We start from the raw sequence: 17092 nt of genomic DNA on the forward strand, positions 1-17092 counted from the left end.
CTTAACTGAGTCACACTAGCAAGGACTGTTTGATAACCAGTGCCGTGTGTAAAGTAATTGTTGACGTCTAAGGTTTTGTTTGGTTGATCAGTTTTTAGTTAATCGTTAATAATCAATCTGTTAGGTTGCATGAGACACTGTTTGGTTGCTTACTTGAATTCCCGGGTGTGGTTTGCTTTGTTAACTGCTTAATACTCGTTTACTTGTTCGTTGCTTAGTTCTCTTAATTTAAACTATTGCTTGTGTGACCAGCACTAAAACCGTTTACTTCATAATATTAAATCTGTTACACGAATTGCATTGACCACATACTCCTTGTGATACGATACCCTACTTGATCTAACTATTTAGAATAATTAGGTTTTTTATTGACTCAAACGACGGTCATCATAGTACCGGGTTGCCTCCCGGGAAGCACTAAGTTTACAAAAAGTCTTCAGCCAGACTTAGTCCCGAAACCTCAATCAGGAGGCTTCTCCTTGATCCTCTTCCCATCGGTGTTCCTCAACACTCTTCTCTTAAAATCAGTTGTGAAGAAACTAATTTCCACACTCATGTAGGCCCAAAAATACGCATTCGGTAGATCCACCCATTATTAAAATTCTGAAAATACGACTAATTCGGCATACTTTGATTCCCGAGCCCAAATATCTTCCTTCTTGGGGCTCTTGATTTACGTGGCGATCCACGAACAACTATTTCTAGAAACATATCCGCTTTACCGTGTAGACGTGGATAATCTTTCACAATGAGATGCAATTCTTTACTCTTCAATTCTTCAAATATCTCTTGTGATTCCTCTTTGACAATTAATTTTTTAACCGTCTCCCCAAATATCAAAACTTCAAGCTCCTCAATATCTCTTTCAGGGTTAAAATCTCTCTCATCCATAGAAGCTAAACCAACCAAATTATCACCAAATTTATCCTTAAACTCGTCCTCCAAGAGGGAATACACTCCTTTGACTTATCCTGCAACCCAATATCCTCAAACTCTATCCCCGGCTCATTAAATTGTATTTGATATTTTAAGCCCGACCGGAAATCATCCATGATATCTGAAAGTGGTGCTTTTGGATTAATGCTATGGATGGCACGTAAAAGATCGTATAATATCTCTTCTGGATGTGGTATGTGATCCATCATTGCGCCAGATGAGTCTTTACAACCGATAATATTCCCCATCTTATCATACACCACGCAGAATTTAGGCTGATAGCTGTTTTTATCTAGGTGGTTCATAATAGCATGTATTTCTGACTCCCATATGCTTAAACCACTTTGATCTTTATGAGGATTTCCTTCAACTCTGGCCCCATAGTAACAATCCATGAAGATCACTGCAAAGATAAACTTAAACAGAAAAGGATCACGACCACCAAATAGTAGTAAAATAAAAAATATATATTAAAGAAAACTAAACTAATTAAAAGAAATTAAACTAAACTATATTAACCTAACTCTTACGACTCAAAACGAGCAATAAAAAAACAAAAACAAAAACAAAAACTACTTAGACTCCTACGACTCAAAAAACCAAAATATATATATATATATATATATATGTATATATATATATATATATATATATATATATATATATATATATATATATATATATAGCACGTATGTAGCAAGTAAGTCTAGTCAAAACTAATAACGCAATCGCCAAGAGTCCCCGGCAAAGACGCCAAAAACTTAATGTGCTAAAAGTAGTCTAATAATTATTAACTAAATTACGCTAATCTAGACACTAAGTAATACTCTAGACCTTTAAACTTAACTTAAACTACTAACCGGCAAGTGAACCGGTCGACTCTAGTACAGCTAAGTAAGTCCGGATATCGAACCCACGAGACTCTTTAAATTACAAAACTAGCAAATTAAACTCAACTAAAATACACGACTATTTATTAATAATATTTGAGGGGGGTTTTAAAACTAATTAATTAAAACTCTAATAATAATAATTAACTAATGATTACTTTAATTAAACTATTAATAAACTAATTAATATAATAATAAAACAAAACCCAAATTATTATAATAATAATAAAACATAATCATTACTTATTTATTAACTAATAAAACTTAAACCCTAATTAGTTTTAACTAATAAACAATTTAGAAAACTTGGATTAATTCAGATGATTAAAATAACTACCCAGACCGGAATCCCCAGAGTTACAGTTATTAATTTAAATGGAAAAACGCAAGTTATGGAACCGGGATCATAAGATAGACCCTACAGAAAACCCGAACATGACCCTTGAATTTCAAGAAAACGCCTATGGATTTCTAACAAGTTTTAAGATTCACCAGTTTTATGTTAAACTTCCTTACGGTCATTTAGTTGCTTATGTTTAAGTATCTTTTATGACGAAAACCTACCTTACAGCGCGTAATTCAAAAGACAGCAAAGCAAACCTATTTAATTTAATAGACTAAGCTGACTGATATAATGCTAAATATTTATGTTTCCCGTGTATATTTTAATTAATATTTTAATAGTTTTTGTTCGTTTTTAGTCGAGATTTGTATACTACTGTAGGTTCCCAGCCGGATCTACACGAGATATCGCGTTCTACGTAGGTGCGGAATCCCTACGTAAGACGTTACGAGCGTAGAAGACAAAACGATTAAACACGTTACAATAAACACAAACACGTTATATTGCAACCGTAAACACGTGATACAAAGATCACCAAATACAGACTCTCTCTAATTCGTTCTCTGAATAATCAATTCGCTGAATTCTTATCTTCTAAGCCGTAACCTAGGACATATATATCACGACAACTTCGCCTGGCATGTTCAGGCGAAGTTGTCCCTAACTTCGCTTGTCTAACAAGTTCGCCCATATCAGCGAACTTGTTAGCAACTTCGCTTACATACAAACTCAAATCCAAACGACTCGATTACAGACACTAGACACTGAACTACTGACATCATGTACCAACAGACTCCCCCTTGGCAGTAGCTTCATATCTTTATCTTCAAACACGTGTCTTGTAATCTTCAACGACCTTGCATCTTCATCTTCAAGCATGAACTCCTTCGCGTACACAAACTGATACAATTCTTTGATATTTCTTCGCTTCGTCTTTCCAAGCAGGAATATAAAAGATTTTCTTCTCATTCAGCACCTGCAGATCAGCTTGCGACAAGTTCACTAGATGCATCGGATCATAAACTCTTAGCAGCTCTTGTTCAACTTCGTCTTCCATCACTGCTTCAGCTGTTTCACAATCAACATACCACCACTTTAGATCTTTGAGCACATCCTTGGGCATCTGTTTCATCGGCACTTCTTTAAGGCACTGGATCGGCTTATACTTCATAATCATCCAAGGTTTACCATCTGCTCTCAGTCCACGATCTTTGTCTTCGATAAGTTTTCCCTTTTGTGGTTTCAACAGCTCAAACTTCTTCTCTTTTATACTTTCCTTCCAAACAATCTTCCCAATAACTCTAGCCATATTATCATCACTTCGGTTTATCAATCCCAATCTGGCTAAGTCTTTCACTTCACATTCTGGCAGTGTATTCAACGATCTTAAAAGTCTTTTGAAGTACTGAACACCATCATACCTCTTAATAACAAAGAGCCTCAACTGCTCATCGTATATCCAGCAAATAATCCCCTTTCTCGCTTCAGCATAGCCTCTAATGTTGTAACTCTTCTTAAACATTGTAGGGACCGCTGGTTTCTTCGTTTTGACGAACCACTGAGCATAGCCTTCTTTCCATCTAGGCTGCTCTTCCCATTCAGTCTCATCATTCCCAATCTCTTGACTCATATCTACGTTCTCGACTTGCGGTATCTCATGCTCCACATTCTCTTCTACTATCTCTCCCTCTTCAATATCATTATCAATCACTATCTCTACACCAATCTTCTCTATCTCATCACTCGGTAGTACATCATCATCACCAACCAACTCATCATCCATCTCCTCTACGTCCACTACCACCACATCATCATCACCAGCTGCAGTTGTCGACTCCCCCTGAGTTGTGGAAGTCCCAAGAGCTTGTACAGTTCTTGGCAACTCACCACCTGCACCTTTCGATGCATTGGGATCATCGTCTCTATCATTGCGCTTCTTCGTCCTCAACTCATCGCCTTTACAGCTCGTCTCCCCCTGAGATGCCAAGAACTCCTTCAAAGCATCTATGATTTTTCCATGTTCTACCAGCAGGGATGACTGCATCTGATTCTCTGCAACTAGGCGTTGAATAGCCTGGGTCTGGATAAGATTTATCCTTGATTGTTCTGCCACGACCCGTTCAAGTGCTGCTATTCGTTTGAGTCTGATAAGGTTGCATCGAAATCAAACCTCAGATGTGATATATCTTGAGTGTACTGAGAAGGGATTTCCGATGTAACCGGGACCTCAGAAGTAGGCAAAGACGTAATCCCAGGTGGTATCGTCACCGATAACCCTGCAGTGGCCACAACAATCGACTCAATAAAGTGTGCCACGACCTCCGTTGGAGTAACAATCGGTGGCGGCAACGAAACGATCTCCGGAGTCGATAGTTGGAATGACGTTAGTGGGAGGCCAAAGGCAGATGAGGTAGCCACCACGGGAACGTCCGTGGCGCTTGGCCTTGTAACCTGTAATGATGAGGGAACCATTGTCATACCGGATAGTGCGGGTGGGGTGAAACGTACCACCCTCGAGCTCTCACCAGCTCCAGAACCTGCACCTATCCGTTCCCTTCTTGATCTGCGTATTAACTGTTGTACCTCTTCCTCATAATCTGACTCGCTATCATCATCAGTTCTCTTTCTTTTCCCATGAGTCCGTTCATGTGTTACCAAAATCCTTCTTGCCTCATCAGAACCAGCCACCGTAGCAACTGTCCTAGTAACATTCACAGTCGACACCCTCTCAACCGAGACTTGCACATACTCCTCTGGATCAACCCTCTCCATGTTAAAAAATCCTTGACCGCCAAACTCTGCGTCAAGGTCAACGTTCTCCTCCGGTGACACAACAGGAGCAGCAGGTATAGCTTGAGGTGCTCCTGCCTGTTGTAGTGCCGGGTCCCGAAACTCGTCCCCTCGAGCAGGCACATACCCTGGGTTGATTAAGTACCCAAACAGTGGAGTATGGCGAGGACGGAGCTCAGGTTTGCTCCTCGCACTCGAAGATCTACATTGGGCGAAGATCCGTTTATTCACACTTTCAACGTATCTGATCGGACGGCGCTGAGGTAGCGTTGGAGCAACATGATTCAAGATCATTTGTAGGAATCTTGGATACATGATGAATCTCTCACGCGCCATCGCCCTTCTCTGACGATCAATCTCATAGAAGACCATCTGACTAAAGCTGTATCGCTTGTTGTAAGTCAGAGCAGTCATCGCCGACTGCATGGTCGCGCCCATGCCATCAGTTCCAGCCTTTCTCCCAGTCATGCATACTATCATGACATGCATGAGAAAGCGCCACTGGTCAAGCAAAAACCCTTTCCTTATATGCGTATCCCCCAAGGGACCAGAGTATCCCATCCTCAAAAACGCTCCATCACGGAAAGGAGCCACAAACTCTGTCGGGTCATCCCTCGTCTCATCTCCAAATCGTAAAGCCGCCCGGATCTGTTCAGAAGAGAACTGAACAATCTGATTGTTGACTGTTGCGCGCATCACCGGGGGCTCGACTCTACAGTCATATTCCACGGTCTGCCAAAAATCCTCAATGTTGGGCAAGGATATCGGCAGTGTTGTAGTGATCGCGTGGAATATACGCGAGCGTAGTAAGAATGTGATGATTTCGCGGAAATCATCAACTCCGCTCGCCTCCGGGTCTAATGTTATATACATGTTGTGACCCGGGAAGAACTGTATCTGGTTATCACCACCATCATCTCCGCCTGCACCACCTACAGCAGCCATATCTGTATCAAACAGACTAAGTTAGATACACGTCAACGCAAATCACAAGTTCGCCTGTTACCATAAGCGAAGTTGTGATTTATTCTGTACAGGCGAAGTTAGAGGTGGGGCGAAGTTGGGAACAACTTCGCCTCAACTTGAACTTCGTCTGTTAACTGTTAAGTAAAAAGGTCCAGGCGAAGTTAATGATAACTTCGCCTAACCACAACATCGCCTCATATACTGTAACCTAATTAATTGTCAGGCGAAGTTAAACCTCAGGCGAAGTTATGGATAACTTCGCCTAAACTGTAAGTTCGCCTGAATATGAATCGGCAACAGATAGACGAATCAATCGACATGTAGTTGGTGAAATTGGAGATTAAGGCCTCCGTAAAACATGTTTTTATGAAGTACTAGACGACCAAATTGATTACGACCACGTAATAACAAGTTTGAAATCGGGTGTTTAATGTTTCGAAAGACGAGGTAGAGAATCGGGTCAATACAACCTATGATTAACACCCTATGACAAAGATTATACGATATATAGAACCCTACACACCTTTAATCGGATTAGAATCGAAAAAGATTGAACAAATATGATTGAGATCGATAATACGATAAGTTCGCTTAGGTTTCGGAGATAAGTTCGCTGGTTTTGAAATAATGAACATGTCTGACCTTAAAACTTCTTTATATAGGGTCAAAATTTGACAGGCGAAGTTATGGATAACTTCGCCTATTGCAGGCGAAGTTATGGATAAGTTCGCCTATATATGAAAATTTTCAAAACAAACCCCTACAATTTGCAATTAAGTTTTAAAACAACCTTTAAAGAATTAAATGATACGATTAAGACCAAGTAACCAGGTATAAAATCAAACAACTACATAAGCAGAAAAATTTCAAAACATAAAATACACGGGATCAAATTTCAGTCTCGATAGGGACTACCATGTTTTAGAAAAGATCCGAACAGGAATCATACTAACTACGTGACTGTCACACAAATCCGTGTTTAGCTGTATTATGACATAAAGAAACAGGTTGTAAGCAGGTAAATAACTTAGAATGGTTTTTTATCGTTTCTGTGATACGGGTTAGGTTCAATTAAGCTCAAAATTTTAAATGGGCAACAACTCAGAGATTATGATACCTCCTATCTATTCTCAAAGCGTATTTGGCTTTCCCCAAGTCACCCCGAGTTGACCTCGACCCGTAGTGTCTGATTAAATAGTAAGTACTCTTCGATCTTTAGATTTTGCTTCCCGTTCTCTTTCTTACACCTTGATTGAGAAGTATAAATATTATGAACTCTAGAATGTCTCAAATTTTTCTTTTTTTTTTTCCTTTTTTTTTTTATGTTAAGAATTTACACAACTTCAGATAAACTCTTGCAAGTCCCGAATCTGGATCACTGCAGTTTCTTGACACGCTATCTTTACGGGAATCAGAACACTCACGGGCTCGTGTATGGCTGGGTAATCGCTTTTCTGCCTATCATTCGGAAAGATATATATGGAGACATGCACAACTCATAAGAAGTTTCCACATAAAATCGAGTAGATTTAGTTAGTATCACTTCTACTTTTACGCACCATAAAAAGCTACCATGACATACAATGACTGTTCTAAAGTCTTTTAGGCCTTATAACTTCACTAGTTAAGCACACATAATCAGTATATCTATCACTTTCCAAGGTTGGATCAATTTTCTGTTAAACATAGTACAGGTACTTCTTACGAAGTAGTAGACTTGAAAAATAATTTCATCTCCCAAAAAAAAAATTTTTTAACTTCAATCGCCCCGATCAAATTGAAGTTTTCAGGTAAACGGCTGTCCCGAAGATCCAATGGATCAGCTGGACCGACCACATACAAGTATGTGTCCTTCTAACTAAGTATGATCGACTAATTTTCAGCGAAAGAATGAAAACACATCATAAACCACCCTGGTCACTTTCAGTCATCTGGTTAATGGCTATCCTCATATTCTACAAGTAGAAATGAGGACCAAACATATCCGAAGATATGTCCTTCAAACTGAGGCAACCGACATACTTCTAAGCGATAGTGACGTTTTTTTTTTTTTTTTTTTTTTTTAGAAAAAAAAACAAAAACATAAAGCATGGTTACTCGGGATTGATCATCCCATTCAGCTCAACAAGGTTTTGAAATCTAGTTTTGTCAAACGCTTTCGTAAACAAGTCAGCGAAATTATCTAGCGTATCAACCTTTTCGAGCTCAATCAGTTTCTTCTCAGCACAATCCCGTATAAAATGATGACGTATGTCAATGTGTTTAGTTTTACTGTGCTTAACGGGATTGTTAGTTACTGAGATAGCAGCAATGTTATCAATGCAAATAGGAGTAAGAGTAAAATTCAGACCATAATCGCGCAACTGTTGTTGAATCCAACGAACCTGGGAGCAGCAGTTGGATGCTGCCATGTATTCTGCTTCACAGGTTGAAATTGCGACTGAGGTCTGCTTCTTGCATTGCCAGGACACTAGTCTGCCACCAAGAAACTGACATCCACCAGTTGTAGACTTCCGACTCTGATTGCACCCTCCATAATTAGAATCTGTGTAGGCGACCAACTCCAAGTCTCCTCCTCTTGTGTACCACAAACCTAGCTTAGGCTTGCCTTTGAGATACCGTAGAATCCTCTTCGCACCCTTCAAGTGAGATTCCTTTAGGTTTGCCTGAAAGCGAGCACAAAGACAAACAGCAAACATTATATCAGGCCTAGAAGCAGTTAAGTACATTAAAGAACCTATTATAGCCCGATATTGGGTTGGGTCCACGTCTGCATCGTTATCTGACTCAGTACCCAATTTGTGGTTGACGCAGACTGGAGTATCGTATGGAGTGCTGTCCTCCATCTTGAAACGTTTGAGAACATCATGGACATACTTCGTCTGATGAATGAACATACCATCTTTCTTCTAATCAACCTGCAGTCCTAAAAAGAAAGTTAGTTCACCCATAGCACTCATTTCAAATCTCTTCTTCATGACGGCCTCAAACTCCTGACACATGGCGACCTTTGATGCAGCAAAGATAATGTCGTCCACGTAGACTTGCACCAGTAGAAAGTCGCTCCCTTTTCTCTTGAAGAACAATGTGCTATCAATCTTACCTCTTTCAAACTCATTCTCAAGCAAGTAGTCGGATAACGTTGAGTACCAGGCACGAGGTGCTTGATGTAGTCCATACAGTGCTTTACTTAGCTTGTACACGTGATCGGGAAAGTCAGGGTCAGGAAAACCAGGAGGTTGCTCAACGTACACAACCTCATCGACTTTACCATTTAGGAACGCACTCTTCACATCTAACTGAAAAACCTTCATCTCCTTATGAGCAGCAAATGCCAAAAACAAACGAATGGCCTCCAATCTTGCCACAGGAGCAAACACCTCATTGTAATCAATCCCCTCTTGCTGATTAAAGCCTTTAACAACCAGCCTCGCCTTGTTCCTGATAACAATCCCTTTCTCATCTCTCTTGCATTTGAAGACCCATTTTGTGCCAATCGCATACACATTCCTTGGTTTTGCAACCAAGTTCCATACCTCCATCTTCTTAAACTGGGCTAATTCTTCTTGCATGGCTTCGACCCACGAGCTGTCCTTGAGAGCTATTTGATAGTTCTTTGGTTCAATCTGGCTGATAAAGCAGGTGTACAAGCATTCGTTGATTATGCCTGATTCTTTAATGCTTATGTAAACACAGGTGTGCTCATTCAAGCTTTGTCTTGTTTATACACCATCGGACAGATCACCTATCACATTTTCCAGAGGATGATTTTTGTAAATTCTCGTAGTCGGAACCGAACTGACATTCAGATTATCTTCCAAGTTCGAAAATAGCTCATCAATGGGTGAATGATGTTGAGAGTGAAACAGATTGATGAATTCCTCTTCAGTAGAGGCAGCAGGGGTATTGACAGCATTTGACGATGAAGGCTGACATTCATCATACTGTGGTCGTTGCACCAAAGTGTCTTCCTCATCGCATATCATCTTCATAGCAATTCTTTCCTCAACTTACTCGATTAAGGATATAACAGGCTGTTGCAACAGCTTCAGCCCAGAACACAACAGGAAGTTTCGAATCAGCCAGCATGGTTCTGGCTCCTTCAATTAAAGTTCTGTTCTTCCTCTCAGCCACTCCATTTTGTTGCGGTGTATACGGAGCGCTGTACTGGTGTTCAATCCCCTTCTGTAAGCAGAAGATCTCCATCTCATAGTTCTTGAATTCAGTCCCATTGTCACTTCTGATGTACTTAACCCTTTTTCCCATGATATTCTCAACCTTGGTAATCAAATTCTTTACCATCTGAACAGTTTCATCCTTTGACTTCAGGAAATATACCCAGGAATATCTAGAGAAATCATCAGTGATCACCAAGCAGTAAGATGTTCCTCCTAGACTTTTTACATTCACTGGACCGAAGAGATCCATGTGAAGTAGTTCTAGGGAGCTGACTATAGAATTAATCTTCTTGGTGTGATGGGATTTCTTGTGTTGCTTTCCCTTCTTGCATGATAAGCATTGGTCTTCGAAGTTGAAATTCTTCAAGGGAACACCCAACACCAACCCATTCTTGACAATGTAGTTCATCTTCCGAAGATGAATATGCCCCATTCTCCTATGCCATAATTCGGACTCCGATTCAGTCGCTTTCGACAAAAGACACGATTCTTCTGTGGCCATTTCAGTCGACCTCATGTCCATGATATACGTATTCTTCTCTCTTGGAGCCCTCATAACAATCCAATCCTCGGGTATCTTAAAACCAGGATGCAACACAATCGCCTCAGTCTTGGTAAAATGCATGGTGTAATCCTTGTCACAGATCTGCGAAACACTCAGCAGATTGTGCTTCAATTCTTCAACAAAGTTCACTTTCTCTAAAGTCATCTTTCCATTCGTCACAGTCCCAATTCCTGTGATTCTTCCACCGCTCTCTCCAGCGAAACTCACTCTTCCTCCTTGAACAGGTTTCCATTCGTTTAACAAATTTTGCTACCCATCATGTGCCAGGAACAGCCGCTATCCACAACCCATAGATTGTTTGCAGCCCTATTCAACTGTTCCTGCACGATTAAAGCAGAGAGTTAAAATCTGGGGACCCAAGACCTCTTGGTCTTGGGTCGATACATCCCGTACCTTGGCTGTCCAAAGTTAACCTCAGAATAATTTCTGTAAGTCCTGGGCGGATACCTTCTTGGAGATTGACTATGAGGCCATCCAAACCGTCGTGAATTAAATGAATTATTACTTATGGTTTGGTTGTTAGCAGTGAAAAACTAAGATCTATTTCTTTGAAAACCTGAATTAGACCAATTTCTAAATTTTGATGGGTTTTCATTTTTTCCATTATATTGATTACTGTTTCTTTTCTCAGATTTTGAAGGCCTCACACCTCTGAATTTCTGCTTCAGAGAGCAATCAGAAATTAGGTGTCCTAATCGATTACATCTGAAACAACTCCTGTGTTCAATTTTCTTTTCCATAGTGGTTTTAGATGTTGAGGCTGTATTACAGCCCGTTTGTCTCACATAAGGTGGGACATACGGGTTTAGTGGAGATTTCTTTTCAGTTGTTTTATGCTTCTCCCCACTTTTTGGTAACACTGCCTCTTGTTTTGTCTCACTCGACTCGGAAGACTTGTCCGAGTTAGATGAGACAGGACTAGGCACAGAAATTTTCACATTAGACACAGGCTTACTCGTTTCGCCTTTACCAACTTCTGGATCTTTAATAGTTACCTTAACCGGAACTGTCTGACTATAATCAACATCAACAGATTTCTGATTACTAGCATCATAAGTGTAATTATGATTGTAAGGTGGTGGAACTTCATGATAACCAATTCCTCCCCTTTTAACTGGGGAACCTTGATCACTAACGAGGTGATCAAGTATAGCGGTGGAATTTCTGAATTTCTCAAGTTTCCTGTTTAGTTCCACCACTCTCACCTGAACTTCGCTTCCTTTTTAAATTCGCCTGATTCGGCGAAGTTGTGTATAACTTCGCTTAAGGTAAGCGAACTTGTGAAGTAGGCGAAGTTGTGGGTAACTTCGCTTGAGATAAGCGAACTTGAGAAGGTAGGCGAAGTTGTGGATAACTTCGCTTAACCTTATATCTTCGCTGAAACCCTACGAACAGTGACGGCAACTTCGCCTGATGAACACGATGAATATGCAGGTTAGATTTCGGGATTTTACAAGGTTTGTGAAGGTGTTATGGGTTGTTTATGATTGTAGGAGGTGAGTATAACACAAAAACTCAGAAAACTCGTCCCGCGAATAGTCGAACGGAACGATTTCTACACCCGCGTGATAATCCCGAACCACACAATCGAGCAAAAGCTCTGATACCAATTGTAGGTTCCCAGCCGGATCTACACGAGATATCGCGTTCTACGTAGGTGCGGAATCCCTACGTAAGACGTTACGAGCGTAGAAGACAAAACGATTAAACACGTTACAATAAACACAAACACGTTATATTGCAACCGTAAACACGTGATACAAAGATCACCAAATACAGACTCTCTCTAACTCGTTCTCTGAATAATCAATTCGCTGAATTCTTATCTTCTAAGTCGTAACCTAGGACATATATATCACGACAACTTCGCCTGGCATGTTCAGGCGAAGTTGTCCCTAACTTCGCTTTTCTAACAAGTTCGCCCATATCAGCGAACTTGTTAGCAACTTCGCTTACATACAAACTCAAATCCAAACGACTCGATTACAGACACTAGACACTGAACTACTGACATCATGTACCAACAACTACTAACGTTTTTATGTTTCGTAGGTTTCGGGGTTTGATCGTGATGAAAAACGAGCTAAAACGAGCCGAAACGGAGATCCGGAACGCATCAGGAAGGAACCAGACAGAGAATCGGGCCGGTCTGACCAGCCCCCATGAAGGATCACGCCGCATCGCGCGAAGGCATAAGGCTAAAAGCCCTTGGCGCGGCGCCTAGGCACAGCTGGGCTAGATTATTTTCGTTTTTGCTTCTTGCCGGGCCTTGTTTGGGGTATTTAAACACCTTTAACTTAATCCTGACATAACCTTAAGCAGCCAGCCAATTTTGGAGTTCTTGGAATGATATTTTCGAGTCTTGTGGTGATTTTGAAGGCAAGAGAACATCCGGTGAAAACTAGACATTTAAGATCGAAGAATACGGGTTTTATCGCCTTTAATCTTTCGTTCTTTATTATTTCACCATGTTTTCGTTATTATTTACTTTGTTTGAGTTAGACTTTATGATGCTAGGCTAAACTTTATAAGCTACCTAGGTCGTGATGAACCTTAGTTCGGTTTGATTTTATTTGGATTTTCGTTTTCGTTATGGATATTATGTTCTAAGTAAACGGTTGAGTTTTATTTAGTTGATGCGTATGATTGCTTGGTTTTGTTTACTTGAATTTATTGTTGCACATTACCCTTGTTGATTGTTTCATAGGATAGGGTTTTGTTAGATCATTTACTGTGTGTTCTTGACTAGTTTATGATTGATATCGATTAAGATCATAGAAACAATAAAATCAATTAAACAAATAAAAGTGAACTACTAGTCTAAAAAGCTGTAAAGTGATAGGCTATTAATAGATCTTTGCTTGTCGGGATTGCTAGATTTAGTTCTTCATAAGGAGTCCGTCTAGATTTGATTGTCAGCGAAATTAATTGGGTTTGCTTTGCTATCTTTTGAATTCCGCGCCGTAAGGTAGGTTTTCGTCATAAAAGATACTTAGACATAAGCGATTAAATAACCGTAAGGAAGTTTAATATAAAACTGGAGAGTCTTAAAACTTATTATAAATACATAGGCGTCTTCTTGAAGTTCAAAGGTCCTGTTCGAGTTTTCTGACAAGGGTCTATCTTATGATCCTGGTTCCATAACTTGCGTTTTTTCATCTAAATTAATAATCGTAACTTTGGGGATTCCGGCCTGGGTAGTTATTTTAATCATCTGATTCAATCCAAGTTTTCTTAATTGTTTTCTTTAGTTTAAAGTAATTGAGTTTAAGTTTAATTAATTAATTAATTAGTTTAAAGTAATGATTATGTTTTATTATTATTTTATTAATTAGGGTTTGTTTTAATTAGTTTCAATAATTAGTTTATCCCCCTCAAATATTATTAATAAATAGTCGTGTCTTGTAGTTGAGTCTAATTTGCTAGTTTCGTAATTTAAAGAGTCTCGTGGGTTCGATATCCGGATTTACTTAGCTGTACTAGAGTCGACCGGTTCTCTTGCCGGTTAGTAGTTTAAGTTAAGTTTAAGGGTCTAGAGTATTACTTAGTGTCTAGATTAGTTTATTTTTAGTTAATAATTATTTGACTACTTCAAGCACATCAAGATTTTGGCGCCGTTGCCGGGGATTTTTGGCGATTGCGTTGCTAGCTTTGATTGGACTTACTTGCTATATACGTGCTATTTTGTTTTTGCTTTTGAGTTTTTAGGGGTTTAGTTAATTAGATAATTACGTGTTTATTTATTTATTTATTTATTTTATTTATTTATTTATTTATTTTTTCTTTGAGTCGTAGGTGTCTAGTTGTCCGTGTCTTTTGCTTGTTTAGATTCTTGTAATTATGTGTGTAATTTGTAATGGACCTCACTCTACCAATAAATGTCCATACAATAGTAACCTTAATTGTGATACGTGTGGTGATTTTCATTTACACTTGATTGTCCATACAAGGGTTCTCGCTTTATTTGTTATAGATGCGCTGGTTGTCATATGACTCATGCATGTCCATATAATCGTACTAACCCTTCTGTGCAGCCGGTACAAAATTTTTCACAGAGACCTTTTCCGTATTATTTTGATAATTCGTATCAGCAACCTCAGCAAAACCAGGAGCAGCGTTATGATCAATTTTCTAAAAGCCTTTCTGATGAGGATGTAGCTGCTATGGGTAGGTTAGAAAAGATTTTGGTCCAATACATGGCTACAGATACCCAAAAGATGGTCGTTGAGCATGATACCATCTTCAAAAATCACCAGGATATTATTACAGATCTCCAACGTCAAGTAGAAGAAATTTCTAGAAGACTGGATGAAGAAGATGAAATGGAGAGGTTAAGATCCTTGGAATATGTTGAGCACTCAGATGAGGAGATCATTCAAGTAACGGAGACAAAAATGGATGTTGAAGTTCCACCTCCGGTCACATGCTATTATTGATTTTTGGAGTGACTCTGATGATGAGATAAACGAAGAGGAGAGTGTGCAGCTGGAGGAGCAACCGACACCTGGTTATAAGTATGATGCGGAAGGCAACTATTTGGGATACATAAATCGGTTAGGCGAGTTGTTTCCGACGTTTCCAGAAGAAGGGAAAGAGCCAATAATGGAATATGTAGATGAAGAAGATGAGCTCATCCCGGATACGGAGACACGAGTGGCTGATGAAATCCCACCTCAGGTTTCACAGGTATATGTTGCTAATTGTACTGAGTTTTGTAGTGACTCCAATGATGATTGTGACGAGGAGGAGTGGGCTGCATATATGAGATCAGTTATGGTGAAACCTGTGTTTGAGGAAGATATAGAATTGGGAGAGTCACTCGAGCTAATGTCTGGTGTTGAGGATATGGTTAAGGTTGATAATGAGCTTAATGAGGAAGATGAATTCTTGAATTTGGAGTTGGATGGATTGTCGGATTATGACGGGGGAGACACATTAGACGTTAATGAGGATGTTGCGTTTTTCGAGGCCCTACTTATAGAGGACAGTGTAGGTGAGGATGTGGTGTTAGAGGAAGAACACCATTACCGGCCCGTGGACTGTGTTTTGAATGCTGATCAGGAATCAAAACCACGGGATAAGGTCGAGGATGATAGGTTACCTGAAAACCGAAGTTGCGTATACTTTAGAAGATGGTCTACGGGAGTGAAAAAGCAATTAAAAGTCAAACACGACCAGTCTTCTCGATACTTACAACGCATTCGGCTCTTGCCAGGTAAGTTTAAATATAGGTGGTCGGACCCGTTACTGATTTTTAATTCTAATTTAATATTTTGCGATTCCATCATTGATATATTAATGTTTGATAAATTCCGGGTGGAACTAAACGGGTTGGACAGGGTCCAGATTAAGGAAAACCTCCTGATTAAGTTCAAGTCTGGGGAGGTTCCCCGGAGTTTGTATAATTAATCGAGTCACTAACGTAGTTTTTTGTAGTTTTTCTTTGTTTTTTGTATTTTTAAGTTTTGTTAGGTAAAAGAAAGATTGAGTGAACTAGAGAGACGATCCCCAATGAAGAATTTAATGAAAAAGACAAGTGTGGGGATGGAGTAGCAGTGGAGCCGTATACTTTATATTTATTTATTTGCTGCTAATTATTCATGTTTTATTTGTGGGTTGAAATACTTTAATTGCATAATATCTATCATTATGATAAGATACATTTTTAGATATGTTTGTTTTGTTTGGCCGCTTACGTTCGTGAAAGAAGGAGTTACCATTTGCTGAGCACGTTCGTAGTTGGAGGGCATTCATGGAAAGAAGACTTTGGCATCATATTTCATGCACATATTACCAGCTAAGTCTTTTCCATTATCTAGCTTATTAACTTTTTATTTTGCTTTTTTTTTTATTTTTTAGATTTTTAGTTTTTTGTAGTCCGACTTTATTTTAGTTTTACTTTTATTTTAAGTCGTCCTTATTCTTGCATTGAGGACAATGCAAAATTTAAGTGTGGAGATAGGATATTTGAGTCATAGTTTAAATTGAGTTTTTGTTTGAAAAATAAAAAAAATAAAAAAAATGAAAAAAAAAATTGAAAAAATGTTTTAAAAATGTCCCTTGATTATAGTTTTTTTCGTTCAAGTAGGAGATGATGATTTTATCGGAAATTGGTTTTTCAAACTACTAATAATATGAGATAAATAAAAGAAAGCACACTTAACTTGGGATGTGTCGGTAGGCTCAGCCTTGAAAATGAAAGGGCAAATTTAATAAAATGGTTAAAATGGAAATCTCTTGTGGGTAAAGCGTTTTGTCCGTAGAAAATAAGTAATGAAAGGTCGGGCCATACTCAAGCCTCAATTTTGGTATGAAAAAGTGAAAATATCATAAATTTAAAAATCTGCATACGTTATCATATGATGCTTGGGTAGGTTTAACGTTAGAGTATGCCGTGTATCCTGTGATATAAACTTAAAACTGC

The 17092-nt window shown here is 39.1% G+C and overlaps 1 protein-coding gene across 1 annotated transcript; it reads left to right on the forward strand.

Moving 5' to 3' along the window:
- Window positions 1–15066: 15066 nt before the first annotated feature.
- Window positions 15067–16077, forward strand: LOC143612156 (uncharacterized). The gene is made up of 2 exons (XM_077086207.1): window positions 15067–15354; window positions 15463–16077. Exons 1-2 carry the CDS (start codon window positions 15067–15069, stop codon window positions 16075–16077), a joined length of 903 nt encoding a protein of 300 aa, XP_076942322.1.
- Window positions 16078–17092: the final 1015 nt, after the last annotated feature.

The sequence above is a fragment of the Bidens hawaiensis genome, unplaced genomic scaffold (assembly GCF_021521415.1).
Source record: "Bidens hawaiensis isolate Kalapana, Puna unplaced genomic scaffold, B.hawaiensis_p1.1 tig00033825_1, whole genome shotgun sequence".
In the NCBI taxonomy this organism is placed as follows: domain Eukaryota; kingdom Viridiplantae; phylum Streptophyta; class Magnoliopsida; order Asterales; family Asteraceae; genus Bidens; species Bidens hawaiensis.